Below are 19,841 nucleotides of genomic sequence, written 5' to 3' on the forward strand. Positions count from 1 at the left end.
ACATATAGGCCGTATCCCCCCTATGACATAACAATGTATAGGCCGTATCCCCCCTATGACATAACAACATATAGGCCGTATCCCCCCTATGACATAATAACAACATATAGGCCGTATCCCCCCTATGACATAACAATGTATAGGCCGTATCCCCCCTATGACATAACAACATATAGGCCGTATCCCCCCTATGACATAATAACAACATATAGGCCGTATCCCCCCTATAACATAACAACATATAGGCCGTATCCCCCCTATGACATAATAACAACATATAGGCCGTATCCCCCCTATAACATAACAACAACATATAGGCCGTATCCCCCCTATAACATAACAACAACATATAGGCCGTATCCCCCCCTATGTCATAACAACAACATATAGGCCGTATCCCCCTATGACATAATAACAACATATAGGCCGTATCCCCCCTATAACATAACAACAACATATAGGCCGTATCCCCCCCTATGTCATAACAACAACGTATAGGCCGTATCCCCCCTATGTCATAACAACATATAGGCCGTATCCCCCCTATAACATAACAACATATAGGCCGTATCCCCCCTATTACATAACAACATATAGGCCGTATCCCCCCTATAACATAACAACATATAGGCCGTATCCCCCCTATGACATAATAACAACATATAGGCCGTATCCCCCCTATAACATAACAACATATAGGCCGTATCCCCCCTATAACATAACAACGTATAGGCCGTATCCCCCTATGACATAATAACAACATATAGGCCGTATCCCCCCTATAACATAACAACATATAGGCCGTATCCCCCCTATAACATAACAACATATAGGCCGTATCCCCCCTATGACATAACAACAACATATAGGCCGTATCCCCCCTATAACATAACAACATATAGGCCGTATCCCCCCTATAACATAACAACAACGTATAGGCCGTATCCCCCCTATGACATAACAACAACATATAGGCCGTATCCCCCCTATGACATAATAACAACATATAGGCCGTATCCCCCTATGACATAACAACATATAGGCCGTATCCCCCCTATGACATAACAACATATAGGCCGTATCCCCCCTATTACATAACAACAACGTATAGGCCGTATCCCCCCTATGACATAACAACAACGTATAGGCCGTATCCCCCCTATTACATAACAACAACGTATAGGCCGTATCCCCCCTATTACATAACAACATATAGGCCGTATCCCCCCTATTACATAACAACAACGTATAGGCCGTATCCCCCCTATTACATAACAACAACGTATAGGCCGTATCCCCCCTATTACATAACAACAATGTATAGGCCGTATCCCCCCTATAACATAACAACATATAGGCCGTATCCCCCCTATAACATAACAACATATAGGCCGTATCCCCCCTATGACATAATAACAACATATAGGCCGTATCCCCCCTATAACATAACAACATATAGGCCGTATCCCCCCTATAACATAACAACATATAGGCCGTATCCCCCCTATGACATAATAACAACATATAGGCCGTATCCCCCCTATAACATAACAACATATAGGCCGTATCCCCCCTATGTCATAACAACAACATATAGGCCGTATCCCCCCTATAACATAACAACATATAGGCCGTATCCCCCCTATTACATAACAACAACGTATAGGCCGTATCCCCCCTATAACATAACAACATATAGGCCGTATCCCCCCTATGACATAATAACAACATATAGGCCGTATCCCCCCTATAACATAACAACATATAGGCCGTATCCCCCCTATAACATAACAACATATAGGCCGTATCCCCCCTATGACATAACAACAACGTATAGGCCGTATCCCCCCTATGACATAACAACAACATATAGGCCGTATCCCCCTATGACATAACAACATATAGGCCGTATCCCCCCTATTACATAACAACAACGTATAGGCCGTATCCCCCCTATGACATAACAACAACGTATAGGCCGTATCCCCCTATGACATAACAACAACATATAGGCCGTATCCCCCTATGTCATAACAACAATGTATAGGCCGTATCCCCCTATGACATAACAACAACATATAGGCCGTATCCCCCCTATGACATAACAACAACATATAGGCCGTATCCCCCCTATTACATAACAACAACATATAGGCCGTATCCCCCCTATGACATAACAACAACATATAGGCCGTATCCCCCCTATGACATAACAACAACATATAGGCCGTATCCCCCTATGTCATAACAACAATGTATAGGCCGTATCCCCCTTAAACATAACAACAACATATAGGCCGTATCCCCCTATGACATAACAACAACATATAGGCCGTATCCCCCCTATTACATAACAACAACGTATAGGCCGTATCCCCCTATGACATAACAACAATGTATAGGCCGTATCCCCCCCTATGACATAACAACAACGTATAGGCCGTATCCCCCTATGACATAACAACAACATATAGGCCGTATCCCCCTATGACATAACAACAACGTATAGGCCGTATCCCCCCTATGACATAACAACAACGTATAGGCCGTATCACCCCTATGTCATAACAACAACGTATAGGCCGTATCACCCCTATGACATAACAATGTATAGGCCGTATCCCCCTATGACATAACAACAACATATAGGCCGTATCCCCCTATGACATAACAACAACATATAGGCCGTATCACCCCTATGACATAACAACAACGTATAGGCCGTATCACCCCTATGACATAACAACAACGTATAGGCCGTATCCCCCTATGACATAACAACAACATATAGGCCGTATCCCCCTATGACATAACAACATATAGGCCGTATCCCCCCTATGACATAACAACAACATATAGGCCGTATCCCCCTATGACATAACAACAACATATAGGCCGTATCCCCCCTATTACATAACAACAACATATAGGCCGTATCACCCCCTATGACATAACAACAATGTATAGGCCGTATCCCCCCCTATGACATAACAACAACATATAGGCCGTATCCCCCCTATGACATAACAACAATGTATAGGCCGTATCCCCCCCTATGACATAACAACAACATATAGGCCGTATCCCCCTATGACATAACAACAACATATAGGCCGTATCCCCCCTATTACATAACAACAACATATAGGCCGTATCACCCCCTATGACATAACAACAATGTATAGGCCGTATCCCCCCCTATGACATAACAACATATAGGCCGTATCCCCCCTATTACATAACAACAACATATAGGCCGTATCCCCCCTATTACATAACAACAACATATAGGCCGTATCCCCCCTATTACATAACAACAACATATAGGCCGTATCCCCCCTATGACATAACAACGTATAGGCCGTATCCCCCCTATGACATAACAACATATAGGCCGTATCCCCCCTATGACATAACAACAACATATAGGCCGTATCCCCCCTATGTCATAACAACAACATATAGGCCGTATCCCCCCTATTACATAACAACAACGTATAGGCCGTATCCCCCCTATGACATAACAACAACATATAGGCCGTATCCCCCCTATGACATAACAACAATGTATAGACCAATTCCTGTTAATCCTGCCTTCACCACCTCTAGTACACTGACATTGTTTTGGCAACATATCCCAAACATAACTGCCTTGCTCAATCTATAATCCCACACAGGTAAATACACACCTCTCTCTCTAAGTGAGAGAGGACAGCAGGAAACCAAACTCCCTTTCTGTTTTCCCTAAAAGCGGTCCTGGAAAGGAGAGGAAGAATGCAGAGAGGAGGACAGAAAGCTGCCTGTTTCGACACAGAACGTGCCACTAGTCAAATCAGAGAGACAAAGAATAACTGTCATTACAGGCCTCAATAATGACATTGCAATTTACACTAGCAGTGAAGAAAAGTTCAGAAATAGCAAGAGCTATGTTCTCTGATATTAAAATGTCTCCAAACCACATCTTTCTCCAGAATATATCCCTCCAGAGCTCCCTGAGAGGATGGTGTTTATCCTGTTGCCATAGAAAAAAAGGTTGCCAAGGAAATACGGAACCCACACATGGAGGTTTAGTGCAGTGAAGCACGCATCCCGGGTGGAACATCCCTTTAACTACAGGTTCAGGATCAGATGGCCAATCCTCACCCTTTACGCTTGCTTAGGGGTGAATCGTAACTTCCACTTAAAAAGCAAAATTTTTACTTAAGTGGAAGTTAGGATTCACCCCTTAATTACAGAGCAGAGCAAACTAACTGAACCCAGACCAGCGCTGATGGGCACTTCCAGTCTGTTTGTGGATTAGCACGCAAGGCAGGGTCGGATAATGACCTTAGGTCAGTTAATTGGTTTCCCTTCAAGTTATGAAATGAAACGGTTAATTCGAGACAGACAGTGTGAGTCCTGGACTACACCATTTTTACATTTGAGTTATTTTGCAGACGCTCTTATCTAGAGCATACATTTCCATATTTGTTTATACTGGTCCCCCAGTGGAAATCGAACCCACACCGGAACCAGACAGTGTGAGTACTGGACTACAACGTTACAATAAAGTTAGATTGAAAAACAAACTCAGCATTGTGGCTTCAAGTGAGCTCTCACTTAAAGATCACGATTCGGGGAGGATAAGATATCCTTGGTGACTATGGACAACTTCAATGGTATTTCTCCCTCTCTTTTCCCCTGGTTGACAACAGATGAGATGATTAACTCTGCCTAACCCTCCCTTCCGATGCGCACCCCTAATAACCACAGGCCAGGGTGGACTGTTTTGTGACCTCTGACCTACAGGAAGCAGTATTCAGTGTGCCTCAGAGAGACACCTGTCTGGCCTGGTGCTGCACTCTGGCTGGAGAGGGAACAGTCAGAGCAGAGGGGTTGTTTTCTAGCTGTCAACAAATGGAAAATACAAGCACGCGCACACACACACACACACACACACACACACACACACACACACACACACACACACGAGGGGAAAACAGAGGGAGAAAGTTTCCTCCTCCACCCTAACACTGGTGGTAAAACCTGCAGAAGTTGTCACTAGCCTTAACTAATCACAGAGTTATGGCAGCCTAAGCAACTTACAGCACATGACAGTGCTGGATCCTGGAACAACAAGCAAAGTTTCTCATGACAACAAGACATGATCACCAGGTTGTCATTATCAATAACAAAGATATAAAAAAAACAGACATTGCAAGTTGTATAATGTGCAACAACATAATAACAGTTTAATAATCGAAAACAAACTCAGGGATGTCAATCAGCTGCAACTCACACAATGATTGTCACAATTTGATTCAAATGACATGCCGAGACAAAGGAAGAACAAAGCCCAATGCTTTCAGGGAATAGCGCTGCTTTTCCTTAGAAAAACGCCCCTGCCTCCCTCCACCCCAAGGCCCTCCAGGACATCAAGCTTGGGATCCACCTGCAGTCAACCGTGCTGTGTTGACAGAGGACTCCCATCTTTGTGTCAACAGTGGGCCAACCAGTGAGGGCTTGACACAAAAGCTAGGCCCAAAAAATGCAGACAGGGAGAGGTGAAAAAGACCACCATGTGAAGCTGCTTTCAGGCAACGAGACAGCCTAAACGTTGAAGTGGAAGAACACTGGAAATAGTCAGGAAGTGAACATAGATTAAAGAACACTTGCTTCATGTTACGAAACAATATACTTTTCTTTACAATGCATAGCATACACACAAATGGTAATTTAACATGACATGGTGATTCATCCTGGCAAGAAAGCTGTTTCACCTGATGAAAATGTACCACATCCACCCACACATCATGCATATACAGATTCCAACAGTGTGTGTGTATGTAGCTTGTGTGTGTAGCTACCAGTGTAAGCAGCAGAATAGGTGGACAGGACTCATTTGTATGGCCTGCCTCCAGCACGGCAAAAGAGACTGTATTTGTATGACATGGTAAGGCGAGTGGCAGACTGTGTGTGGGGGTGGGACAATATATGACAATATGACTACAGATGTGTGGAGGGGTGAAACTGAGTGCTTACGGTTATGGTATAGTAATCATATGATATTCAACTAGGCCAGGAATGGGCAACTGCTGGCCCACAGATCAATAACACAAACTCAGTCGGGGTCTCAACTTACTGTTGCGAGTTAAAATAGTTAAAACATACAAGGCCAATTTTCTAAATTTGGTTGTGCATCAGCAATTTTTCTCTTGCTATGTTTTTCTCTTGCACTGACAGTCACTCAATTAGCCCATGTCAGCTAAACATTTTAGATGTGTAAATGAGTCTAGCAGGACAGCTATCTAAACTTGTAGTAAGCATGGTCAAATTTCTGGCCAAGGGGCCCCCATCACTCACTCAGTTATTATATTAAAAACTGCAAAATATCTCTCCACCCTTTGGCAAAATGTGTAGAGTTGCAAGAAATGAGCTGTAAAGTTGTTATTTTTTTCTCTAAGGCCCATGGCAAAATGGTTAGAAATTAACTCTAAAACGTTTAAGTTGGATATGGGTAGAACTGGCTATGCCTACATGTGTGGGTATGGATATGGGTAGGACTGGCTATGACTACATGTGTTGGTATTAGAGGTCGACCGATTAATCGGAATGGCCGATTAATTAATTAATCTCCTTCCAGTTCTCTGCTGCTAATGACTGGAACGAACTACAAAAATCTCTGAAACTAGAAACACTTATCTCCCTCACTAGCTTTAAGCACCAGCTGTCAGAGCAGCTCACAGATTACTGCACCTGTACATAGCCCATCTAGAATTTAGCCCAAACAACTACCTCTTACCCTACTGTATTTGTTTATTTTGCACCCCATTATTTCTATCTCTACTTTGCACATTCTTCCACTGAAAATCTACCATTCCAGTGTTTTACTTGCTATATTGTATTTACTTTGGCACCATGGCCTTTTTTGCCTTTACCTCCCTTATCTCACCTCACTTGCTCACATTGTATATACTTATTTTTCTACTGTATTATTGATTTTATTGATTTGTTTTACTCCATGTGTAACTATGTGCTGTTGTATGTGTCAAACTGCTTTGCTTTATCTTGGCCAGGTCGCAATTGTAAATGAGAACTTGTTCTCAACTTGCCTACCTGGTTAAATAAAGGTGAAAAAAAAAAAAAAAAAAATAAAAAAAATTTGTGCCGATTTTAAGTTTTCATAATCTGTAATCGGTAATTTTGGACACACCGATCATGGCCGATTACATTGCACTCCACGAGACTGCGTGGCAGGCTGACTACCTGTTATGCGAGTGCAGCAAGGAACCAAGGTAAGGTGCTAGCTAGCATTAAACGTATCTTAACATAATCGCTAGTTAACTACACATGGTTCATGATGTTACTAACTTATCTAGCGTGTTCTGCGTTGCATATAATCGATGCGGTGCCTGTTAATTTCTCATTGAATCACAGCCTACTTCGCAAAACGGGTGATTTAACAAGCGCATTCGCGAAAAAAAACAATGTACCTAACCATAAACATCAATGCCTTTCTTAAAATCAATACACAAGTATATATTTTTAAACCTGCATATTTAGTTAATATTGCCTGCTAACATGAATTTCTTTTAACTAGGGAAATTGTGTCAATTCTCTTGCGTTCTGTGCCACAGAGTCAGGGTATATGCAGCAGTTTGGGACGCCTGGCTCATTGCGAACTGTGAAGACTATTTCTTCCTAACAAAGACAGCCAACTTCGCCAAACGGGGGATGATTTAACAAAAGCGCATTTGCGCAAAAAAAGCATAATCGTTGCACGATTGTACCTAACCATAAACATCAATGCCTTTCTTAAAATCAATACACAGAAGTATATATTTTTAAACTTGCATATTTAGTTAAAAGAAATGAATGTTAGCAGACAATATTAAACTGGGGAAATTGTGTCACTTCTCTTGCGTTCATTGCACGCAGAGTCAGGGTATATGCAACAGTTTGGGCCACCTGGCTCGTTGCGAACTAATTTGCCAGAATTTTACGTAATTATCACATAACATTGAAGGTTGTGCAATGTAAGAGGAATATTTAGACTTATGGATGCCACCCGTTAGATAAAATACGGAACGGTTCCGTATTTCACTGAAAGAATAAACGTATTTTCGAAATGATAGGTCATTAATATGGTCAAATCCGGAAACTAAGGCTCGTATTTCTGTGCGTTATTATGTTATAATTAAGGCTATGATTTGATACTTGATAGAGCAGTCTGACTGAGCAGTGGTAAGCAGCAGCAGGCTCGTATTCATTCATTCGAACAGCACTTTCGTGCGTTTGCAAGCAGCTCTTCGCAATGCTTCAAGCATTGAGCTGTTTATGACTTCAAGCCTATCAACTCCCGAGATTTGGCTGGTGTAACCAATGTGAAATGGCTAGCTAGTTAGCGGGGTGCGCGCTAATAGTGTTTCAAATGTCACTCGCTCTGAGACTTGGAGTAGTTGTTCCCCTTGCTCTGCAAGGGCTTTTGTGGAGCGATGGGTAACGATGCTTCGAGGGTGGCTGTTGTCGATATGCTCCTGGTTCAAACCCAGGTAGGAGCGAGCAGAGGGACGGAAGCTATACTGTTACACTGGCAATACTAAAGTGCCTATAAGAACATCCAATAGTCAAAAGGTATATGAAATACAAATGGTATAGAGAGAAATAGTCCTATAATTACTACAACCAAAAACTTCTTACCTGGGAATATTGAAGACTCATGTTAAAAGGAACCACCAGCTTTCATATGTTCTCATGTTCTGAGCAAGGCACTTAAACGTTAGCTTTTTTACATGGCACATATTGTACTTTTACTTTTCTTATCCAACACTTTGTTTTTGCATTATTTAAACCAAATTGAACATGTTTCCTTATTTATTTGAGGCTAAATTGATTTGATTGATGTATTATATTATTATTTTTTTTTTTTTTTTTTACTACAAATGCGGAGCCCCACCGGGCCTTCACGACTGACTACCGACGTTATCTGCCCGAGGGAGTTATCCAACTGGCACCTCCGTCGCGACGTTACCTGAACGCTCATCTGGGGCCCGCTAATCTTTAGCTGTCTTATCGGCTGCTATCTAAATAAGTATATCGGACAATTTTTCTTGGGTCACTATATCTATTTTGCCAATTGGATTGATCCCCTCTACCACATGGAACCCCACTAATCTACCGACGGAAACGCACGAGGTGACTAAAAACAGACCTCCATCCTATGCTATCTTGCTACCGATAGCCAGCTACCCGGCCAGCTGTCTGGATCGCCGTGACCCCAACCAACCTCTACTCACTGGACCCTTATGATCACTCGGCTAAGCATGCCTCTCCTTAATGTAAATATTCCTTGTCCATTGCTGTTCTGGTTAGTGTTTATTGGCTTATTTCACTGTAGAGCCTCTAGCCCTGCTCACTATACCATATCCAACCTTTCAGTTCCACCACCCACATATGCGATGACATCACCTGGTTTCAATGATGTTTCTAGAGACAATATCTCTCTCATCATCACTCAATACCTAGGTTTACCTCCACTGTATTCACATCCTACCATACCTTTGTCTGTACATTATTCCTTGAAGCTATTTTATCGACCCCAGAAACTTCCTTTTACTCTCTGTTCTAGACATTCTAGACGACCAATTCTCATAGCTTTTAGCCGTACCCTTATCCTACTCCTCCTCTGTTCCTCTGGTGATGTAGAGGTGAATCCAGGCCCTGCAGTACCTAGCTCCACTCCTATTCCCCAGGCGCTCTCTTTTGATGACTTCTGTAACCGTAATAGCCTTGGTTTCATGCATGTTAACATTAGAAGCCTCCTTCCTAAGTTTGTTTTGTTCAATGCTTTAGCACACTCTGCCAACCCAGATGTTTTAGCCGTTTCTGAATCCTGGCTTAGGAAGACCACCAAAAATTCTGACATTTTCATCCCTAACAACAAGATTTTCAGACAAGATAGAACGGCCAAAGGGGGCGGTGTTGCAATCTACTGCAAAGATTGCCTGCAGAGTTCTGTTTTACTATCCAGGTCTGTTCCCAAACAATTTGAACTTCTACTTTTAAAAATCCACCTCTCTAAAAACAAGTCTCTCACCGTTGCCGCCTGCTATAGACCACCCTCTGCCCCCAGCTGTGCTCTGGACACCATATGTGAACTGATTGCCCCCCATCTATCTTCAGAGCTCGTGCTGCTAGGCGACCTAAATTGGAACATGCTTAACACCCCAGCCATCCTACAATCTAAGCTTGATGCCCTCAATCTCACACAAATTATCAACGAACATACCAGCTACCACCCCAATTCAGTAAACACGGGTACCCTCATAGATATCATCCTAACCAACTTGCCCTCCAAATACACCTCTGCTGTTTTCAACCAAGATCTCAGCGATCACTGCCTCATTGCCTGCATCCGTAATGGGTCAGCGGTCAAACGACCTCCACTCATCACTGTCAAACGCTCCCTGAAACACTTCAGCGAGCAGGCCTTTCTAATCGACCTGGCCGAGGTATCCTGGAAGGATATTGATCTCATCCCGTCAGTAGAGAATGCCTGGATATTTTTTTTAAATGCCTTCCTCACCATCTTGAATAAGCATGCCCCATTCAAGAAATTTAGAACCAGGAACAGATATAGCCCTTGGTTCTCTCCTGACCTGACTGCCCTTAACCAACAGAAAAACATCCTATGGCGTTCTGCATTAGCATCGAACAGCCCCCGTGATATGCAACTTTTCAGGGAAGCTAGAAACCAATATACACAGGCAGTTAGAAAAGCCAAGGCTAGCTTTTTCAAGCAGAAATTTGCTTCCTGCAACACAAACTCAAAAAAGTTCTGGGACACTGTAAAGTCCATGGAGAATAAGAACACCTCCTCCCAGCTTCCAACTGCACTGAAGATAGGAAACACTGTCACCACCGACAAATCCACTATAATTGAGAATTTCAATAAGCATTTTTCTATGGCTGGCCATGCTTTCCACCTGGCTACCCCTACCCCGGTCAACAGCACTGCCCTCCCCTCTGCTACTCGCCCACGCCTTCCCCATTTCTCTTTCTCCCAAATACAGTCAGCTGATGTTCTGAAAGAGCTGCAAAATCTGGACCCTTACAAATCAGCCGGGCTAGATAATCTGGACCCTTTCTTTCTAAAACTATCTACTGAAATTGTTGCCACCCCTATTACTAGCCTTTTCAACCTCTCTTTCGTGTCGTCTGAGATTCCCAAAGATTGGAAAGCAGCTGCGGTTATCCCCCTCTTCAAAGGGGAGGACACTCTTGACCCAAACAGCTACAGACCTATATCTATCCTACCCTGCCTTTCTAAGGTCTTCGAAAGCCAAGTCAACAAACAGATTACCGACCATTTCGAATCCCACCATACCTTCTCCGCTATGCAATCTGGTTTCAGAGCTGGTCATGGGTGCACCTCAGCCACGCTCAAGGTCATAAACGATATCTTAACCGCCATCGATAGGAAACAATACTGTGCAGCCGTATTCATTGACCTGGCCAAGGCTTTTGACTCTGTCAATCACCACATCCTCATCGGCAGACTCGACAGCCTTGGTTTCTCTAATGATTGCCTCGCCTGGTTCACCAACTACTTCTCTGATCGAGTTCAGTGTGTCAAATTGGAGGGTCTGTTTTCCGGACCTCTGGCAGTCTCTATGGGGGTGCCACAGGGCTCAATTCTTGGACCGACTCTCTTCTCTGTATACATCAATGATGTCGCTCTTGCTGCTGGTGAGTCTCTGATCCACCTCTACGCAGACGACACTATTCTGTATACTTCTGGCCCTTCTTTTGACACTGTGTTAACGACCCTCCAGACGAGCTTCACTGCCATACAACTCTCCTTCCGTGGCCTCCAATTGCTCTTAAATACAAGTAAAACTAAATGCATGCTCTTCAACCGATCGCTGCCTGCACCTGCCCGCCTGTCTAACATCACTACTCTGGACGGCTCTGACTTAGAATATGTGGACTACAAATACCTAGGTGTCTGGTTAGACTGTAAACTCTCCTTCCAGACTCACATCAAACATCTCCAATCCAAAGTTAAATATAGAATTGGCTTCTATTCATCATTCACTCATGCTGCCAAACATACCCTTGTAAAACTGACCATCCTACCAATCCTCGACTTCGGTGATGTCATTTACAAAATAGACTCCAAAACCCTACTCAATAAATTGGATGAAGTCTATCACAGTGCCATCCGTTTTGTCACCAAAGCCCCATATACTACCCACCACTGCGACCTGTACACTCGTTGGCTGGCCCTCGCTTCATACTCGTCGCCAAACCCACTGGCTCCAGGTCATCTACAAAACCCTGCTAGGTAAAGTCCCCCCTTCTCTCAGCTCGCTGGTCACCATAGCAGCACCTACCTGTAGCACGCGTTCCAGCAGGTATATCTCTCTGGTCACCCCCAAAACCAATTCTTCCTTTGGCTGCCTCTCCTTCCAGTTCTCTGCTGCCAATGACTGGAACGAACTACAAAAATCTCTGAAACTGGAAACACTTATCTCCCTCACTAGCTTTAAGCACCAGCTGTCAGAGCAGCTCATAGATTACTCCACCTGTACATAGCCCATCTATAATTCAGCCCAAACAACTACCTCTTTACCTACTGTATTTATTTATTTTGCTCCTTTGCACCCCATTATTTCTATCTCTACTTTGCACTTTCTTCCACTGCAAACCAACCATTCCAGTGTTTTACTTGCTATATTGTATTTACTTTGGCACCATGGCCTTTTTTATATTGTTATATATATTTTGTTTGCCTTCACCTCCCTTATCTCACCTCACTTGCTCACATTGTATATAGACTTATTTTTCACTGTATGTTTGTTTTACTCCATGTGTAACTATGTGTTGTTGTATGTGTCGAACTGCTTTGCTTTATCTTGGCCAGGTCGCAATTGTAACTGAGAACGTGTTCTCAATTTGCCTACCTGGTTAAATAAAGGTGAAATAAAATAAAATAAATAAATAAAGTTAAAATAAGTGTTCATTCAGTATTGTTGTAATTGTCATTATTACAAATAAATAAGAATTGAAAAAGTCAGATTAATCGGTATCGGCTTTTTTTTGGTCCTCCAATAATCGGTATCGGCGTTGAAAAATCATAACCGGTCGACCTCTAGTTGGTATGGATATGACTAGGACTGGCTATGACTGCATGTGTGGGTATGAATATGGGTAGGACCCGCGAGCCACTGCGGCCCCTCATGATGAGTTCTGAGTTTTTGTAGCCCTTACCCCCATCAAAGTCGCTCATCCCTGAACTAAGCTATTGTTGATGACTAAGGAAAAATAAGAGATATGCATACTGTAACTAAAGAGGTGACAGTGTGACAGACAGCTTGCTAAAACAAGCATAGAGCGCTATTTAAAGGACAGAAACCTATTTATGTTTATCACCGGTTAGGCTGCCAGTCTGACAACATAATATGTTGCTACCTTGCTATAAGTAGAGAGGCTAATAGCGAGTATTATGTTATTTGTGCTACATACGCAGAGCTACTTATGGCCACTTTACTTGAAAGGGGAGTGAGGGACGGAGAGAGAAAGACAATGACACAGAAGAGATAGAGGGCGTGAAAAAGACAAAGAAAGATAAAGGAAGAATAGGGAGAAAGTGAGCAACATTTGCATGTGTGTGGTGTACCCATGCCAACCAATGTACTGTATAACTACCTTAAATATGTTTTGCAAGTGCAAAAATCAACAAGAGTTGGAGGGCTCTCCATTCTGTGCCATAAAGCATGTCCACATGGGGGCCGGGAGGCTCCGCAGTCGCAGTGGTTTTCCCATTATATGGATGTGTCTGGGACTGGCAGAATGCGCTGACCCCTCAGACGTCATGTTATAGATAACCGAGGTCTTCCAGCAATGCAGTGGTCTATTTCTGGGCAAGTTGAGTTTAAGTGTAGGCTATGCTTAGTGCTGCCTGCCTCGGAAAGGAATCGCCAACAGTTCTGAAAGAAGGTCACCCACATAGGCTATGCTAAAGAGGCAAGCCTTTACAGAGATTCACTTTGAAAAGGATATTTGAACTACTGTGGGGACTATAATTAGGATACATTACATTTGGAAATGACAGGACTTAACTAGCCTACATTATAGGCACCACAATCAAAGCACACTGCTATGTTGCATGCTGCTAACACATGGATGTCTCAGTACCAGAGGTATGAAGCAGAATACATCCTAGAGGTGTTCTTAAAGGCGGGGGTTTCACGATATACCCGCTCACATATTAACACGCATGCACACACACACACACACGGCCAGTCTGTGGGCCGGGCCAGTGGCGGGCTGAGTGTGACACCGTAGCTTGGCTCAGTGGACCAGGACAAAGCAGAGAGTCTGGGAGGCTTAGGGCCCTTTGTGTTTGGCCACCGCTGCCATGGGTGACAAATACAGATCTGAATGTTCCTCAATCTCTCCTCCTACTCTTCTTCCCCGACCACGGCCTGCTCGGGGCAAACATGCTGGAGAGAAGTGAGTTGTCCTTACCTTCTGGCCTGTATAGCCAAAATATGAACATATTATTGTTCTGCTGGTCTTGGTAAGGCTAAACATTGTCCCTTAAGACACTTTGTGTACCAGATCCCACAGAACATTACTGTCTTGATGTGGATATTAGCACAAGTCATGTTCATCCACCTATTGTTGTAATTACATGATTATAAGGACTAACAATGGAAAGCCAGTTATTCTGGTAGTCAAAACCAGTCCTACAGATGAGTGCAGGGTTTGTACAGACTCAAGGAGTTTCAAATACTTATTCCAGCACTAATACTCACTAATACTCATTTTTAAGGCCCATCAATTTGTAATAGTCCCTATTCGCCACAAGATCTTTGAAATTGTTGCATGTTGCGTTTATATTTGTGTTTAAGTGTACATGCTAATAATATTACATTTCTTTACATTTCAATTGACTTTATATTTCACAAAATTTTAGGTCCCACGGGATTTCCCAAAACATAATAACATGAAAGTTAATTCTAGCAGTGTAAAAAGCCCTTTGTTGAATCTAAATAGCTGTTTTCTAAAAGCATTTTAAGAGAAAGAAGTTATGAATGTGTTTGATAAGATTACAGATTAGCTCAAGGGACCCTATTTAAATTTTGGGAACCACTAATCTCTCTCCCTGTCGGTCTCACTATTCTCTGTAAAGAAAAGCTATTTTGTTATGAGAACTTATAGTAGCCCATCTTTTGATTCTAGCTAGCTTAATTTCAGTCAACTGCTCTTGCTGAGATCAGGCTCCGTTCAACATTAGCTTCTAACTTCATCCTTCTAGCCAGCTAGCTAGTCATAGCTGGCTACCTGGCTAACAGCCAGAGCTCGAGCTACCTATCTAGCTAGACATCTAACTGAAATATCAGCAACTATTTACCAGTTGTACACTCATTCTCTGACAGTCAGAGATTTTTGTTTGGGTGATGTCTGTTGAAATGGCAGGAGCTGAGGGATAAAAATGTATTTAAAAAATGAAAATCGCACTGTCAGCCTTAGTCTCTCTGACCTTGCCACTATAGGTCTGGGCTGAGGTAGTTTGTATCACCTCTCGGCCTATGTCGTGGTGGTGAATTAAATTGCTGCTAACAAGGCAAATATGAGGGAGCAAGCGAACATAAGGAGCATACATGAATCATTCATGATTCCACTCATTCACAGAGGTAGACGCTATTAGAACTCAGATCAAGAAGCCTTCTGAGCATTGATCAACGCTGGGAACGCAATAATAAGTGTGCAAATGATAATTAACTAAATTAAAACGGTGCGTAAACAGAGTTTACCCTCCACTACATCCCTGTTTGGGTCTGGCAAAACACATTCATAAACATCAATATCCTGCCAGGCAGGATTGTATCTACATTTTCCCGGCATTTTAGCTATCAATGTGACGTTTGGCGTCGCCTAATCAGTCAGTTCTGTACCTGACTGGCTGAATGGCAGTGTGGGTGGAATGAGTGAGCTCGCCTGGCAACCAGAGCGCCAAACATGTGAGGAAATAAAACTCGGTAGTCTGCCTGGAAATTAATTTGCAAGACCAATACATTTTTCTAATATTTTTTATATTAACATATTTGAGAATTGTCTGTTCTCCTCTCATTTGAATTCAAGTACTTTTCAAGTACCAACTTGAGAAAATGTCTGATTTTCAAGGTACTCCAGTACTTCAATTTCAGAGTGCCAAATTCAAGTACTTTAAGCACCTTGTGCAAACCCTGTGAGTGAAACAAGCGCGTACACACGCTTACACACATGCTTGAGCACACACACACACACACACATTAAAAAGTCAGTACTGTAGACAAACATCTCATACCACCTTGACTTGACTGAAGGGCCTCTCCCATTATGTGTAGTTTAAGTAGCTTGCATTGAAATAATAACCTTATCTGTCTGGTTCAACAAGTACCTCTTTATCTCAACTCCTCCTTTCATTACAAACATTAATAACTGTCAGTAAGTGCTGTTCTGTAGAGTATTGTACTAATACAGCCTTTACTGTACAAACCACTGCGAAAACAGTCAGAAATGTGTCCTGTATCACTCTCCCCTCTATGCACACACACACACACACACACACACACACACACACACACACACACACGGTTGGCGTATACAATGTATAGGCTTGCCACTGGATTGGGAACACACGTGTTGACCCCAGGTCAAGGGGAGTATGTTAGCCGCATGTCAACAGCCTTGGGGAAGCCAACTAGAAAGTTAGACTAGTTTGGACTGGAGACAACCCCCTCAGTATGGGCCATTTGCTAATGAGAAGACTACTTTTCAGTATTAGCTATGGACCCTCTGGCCGGCACCATGGGAGGGCAAAGTCTTGCAAAATAGGAGACTGATGTGGCTTACGTGGCCTAGCGTTTAGTGCCACCACTCCGAAGCACACATGCATTGCATGGCCGTATTGGAATGGGTTGAACTCCGTCCCTCTGCCCTTTGACAACCTTCCCTCCTAGCTTTCCATTCAATCCCTCTTCCATTATCTGTTCAATCAAAAACATATCTGCAAATACAGATATAAACAATAATAGGAGACTGACCATATTCTTGGCCCACTCTCCCTCTCAAGCACGCACACACACACACACGATGAGAACTCAGAGATTGGAGACTGGGTCAAGAGTCTCAGTTATTCCAGAAGGATTGTTACTATGGGGACCGTGGACATGAAGTACCATAGAGCTGACATAACAGTCAGCTGCTTGTGTCAGACATTATTATACAACACTAATCTAACAGAGAACATCACAATATTCACACTGAGTTAGTTAGACGGTCTACTGGGTGTCGGTGTGTGTCTGTGTGTGAGACTGACGGAGAGGGAGAGATGGAGACAGAGAGAGACAGACACACAAAGTGAAAGGCAGGCTAGTACTGCATGTGTGCCAACTGTCCCATTGTGCCATTAGAGACATCTGTCAGTGTGCCACCTGACCTCAGCATGTCTCCTCCTAGCAAGGAGCAGCCTTATTCTGCAAATAACATTAGACTGTGGATGACATTCGTTCAACTGTCTTCATGTGGAAAATGCATAAGCCTGTCTAAGGAATTAACTAAATATTTTAGGGTCCTATGATTAACACATTTTATAGCCTTAAGTATGAACAAAATAATGGCTACTGTTCACTCTTTCTGTAGGCTTCTGAGCTAAAGAAGGCCATTGCAATGTATTCTTAACTGTAAACAAAGACTCAATTAACCAGAAACGGTTAGAGCTTTTTGCGTAGTAAACTGTTGGCTGTCTTCCTTGAAGCCTGTCAGTAAAGCGCTCCTTTCATCGATCAACTGTGGCTCAACTGTCTTCTTTGAAAGGATGCCCGAGACTCCGGCACACGGCCAATGAGCTATAAAGGCCAGATCTGTCTTGCCAACCGTTCAATCGTTACAAAACAAGCATGATACTGTACCATCCATTCCTAGGCCGGTGGGAGAGACAAGTGGCATGCGAAGACACCTGCCATATGTGCACCTTTCAGCTTTTTTCTTTGGGCGTGTGATAATGCTGCGTCATACATGGAGACAATGTAGGCGATCACATTTCTTTAGCACTTCTGTGACACGCGACACAATAGCCTAGCCCTATATGGTGGTTTATGTAAACTATCAACTGCAAATTCCAAAATTCATATTGTGCGTCCTCAAAGACCATCATACGGAAACACATTTTACAGAAAAAGATGTAACTGTTGGCTACTCTGTATGCAGAGTTTCTGATCCAGTCTTTGATGTTAGCCTACTATGAAATCATAAAGCGCCTAGAGTGGCACTGTGTCAACAGATGATGCAAGGCCTAAAATGAATCTCCTACATCTCCTTAATCGGGTCATGCATTCTGCTGGGCTGGTGGTGACAGGTAGGCTACCTCCCAAATATGTAATTGTGCCGACAGTTATGCAAAGTAAAGCAATTAAATGCACGGCTTGAAGACTTACCTCAAAGCCACCCGGACTGAGTTTTCGTCCTGTCCCATCGACATGATTCCACAGTCCAATGACTATCGATTGATAGAAGAACAAAAAAGAACGGGATCTATCCGTTTTCTTTTCATCCGACAGGCTGGCTGGCGAGAGAGTGCGCACCACCCAACAGCAAGTTATCTGAGCAACAGCGCAACTCACCTCGACTTCACTTCAGCCATATTTCAGATTATTATGGGTCTAGAGATTTTAAATAAAATACTGCGACTGGTCGGTGCTCCTTTGCATTTCCAGCTAGAATACATTCCTTGACGACATTCTGTTTGGAGCGGCGAGGCTGTTGCGTGGTCCAGTCGCTTTCGCTCCTTGCTCTTTGGTTGGGAGAGGGACACACGCCTCCCGCACAATGCACACACCGATCCTGCTCGAGCCGCAATGCGTCACCAAGCCACGCCTTCTTCTCGGTGCGCTGTCTGTGAAGGTTGAGTGTTGACATCACAATGCGCATGGAGGTCAACTCCAATTTAGACCTTTAGAAGAAATGTAGTGAGTGAGTGACGTCATGCCACGTGTACTCTTTGAATACCATCCTGTCAAAATAATAGTATGCTTTCAATGAGGACCATGATACTGCTTGTTATCAGTCAGATCATCAAAATCTAACTGAAAGATCATGAACAACTAATAAGACTACTAGCCTACTACATCATAGAGTAAAACAATTTAATACACATTTATTTTACCATTTGGTTTGAAAATAATTCGTTTTTATCCCAACACACTTACACACACACACAGTTGAGACACACAGCAGTTGGTAGGCTCCATCTATACGGAACTCTTTGTTGTCATCAAATCAGTGCCCTTTAATTTTCCTCTAGCCCGTGAGATGCTTGTGGCTTTCTTGTTGTAGCTGAGGATTTAATGTGACCATGACTTTTCAGTGTCATACACTCTGAATTACTACATGATATATCACCTTTTGCTGTAACAATGTCACTCAGGTTAAACAGCGCCCCCATGCAATCATCTGGTATTACTACCAGATGTAAATACCCATTTAATAACCTTTTTTAGTAGGCTACTTTGCCTATATGACCTGTGAATAATCTAGTGCTCTTTTATTTTGTTAAAAATTGAACCTTGATTTAATTAGGCAAGTCAGTTAAGAACTAATTATTTTTTACAAACCCGGACGACGCTGGGCCAATTGTGCGCCGCCATATGGGACTCCCAATCACGGCCAGTTGTGATACAGCCCAGGATCGAACCAGGGTCTGTAGTGACGCCTCTAGCACTGAGATGCAGTGCCTACGCCTAAGGCACTTCATGTGCCCTAACAATATATGTATCTCCTTAGGGGGGAGAACAACAGTTGTTACTGTTAGA

General features: G+C 43.1%; 1 protein-coding gene across 6 annotated transcripts in view; it reads right to left on the minus strand.

The window, feature by feature from the left end:
* Positions 1 to 18,886, minus strand: part of kif21a (kinesin family member 21A) — a 65,779-nt gene extending 46,893 nt beyond the window's left edge. For 4 of the 6 annotated variants that reach the window (XM_055933403.1, XM_055933401.1, XM_055933400.1 and 1 more), the window contains exon 1: positions 18,468 to 18,886. In XM_055933403.1, the coding sequence (XP_055789378.1) occupies positions 18,468 to 18,511 (44 nt within the window). In that variant the 5' untranslated portion in view covers positions 18,512 to 18,886. The remainder of the gene's footprint in view (positions 1 to 18,467) is intronic. The other 2 variants (XM_055933404.1, XM_055933402.1) reach the window with 1 other exon arrangement.
* Positions 18,887 to 19,841: the final 955 nt, after the last annotated feature.

This window comes from Salvelinus fontinalis, chromosome 9 (genome assembly GCF_029448725.1).
Source record: "Salvelinus fontinalis isolate EN_2023a chromosome 9, ASM2944872v1, whole genome shotgun sequence".
Classification (NCBI taxonomy): domain Eukaryota; kingdom Metazoa; phylum Chordata; class Actinopteri; order Salmoniformes; family Salmonidae; genus Salvelinus; species Salvelinus fontinalis.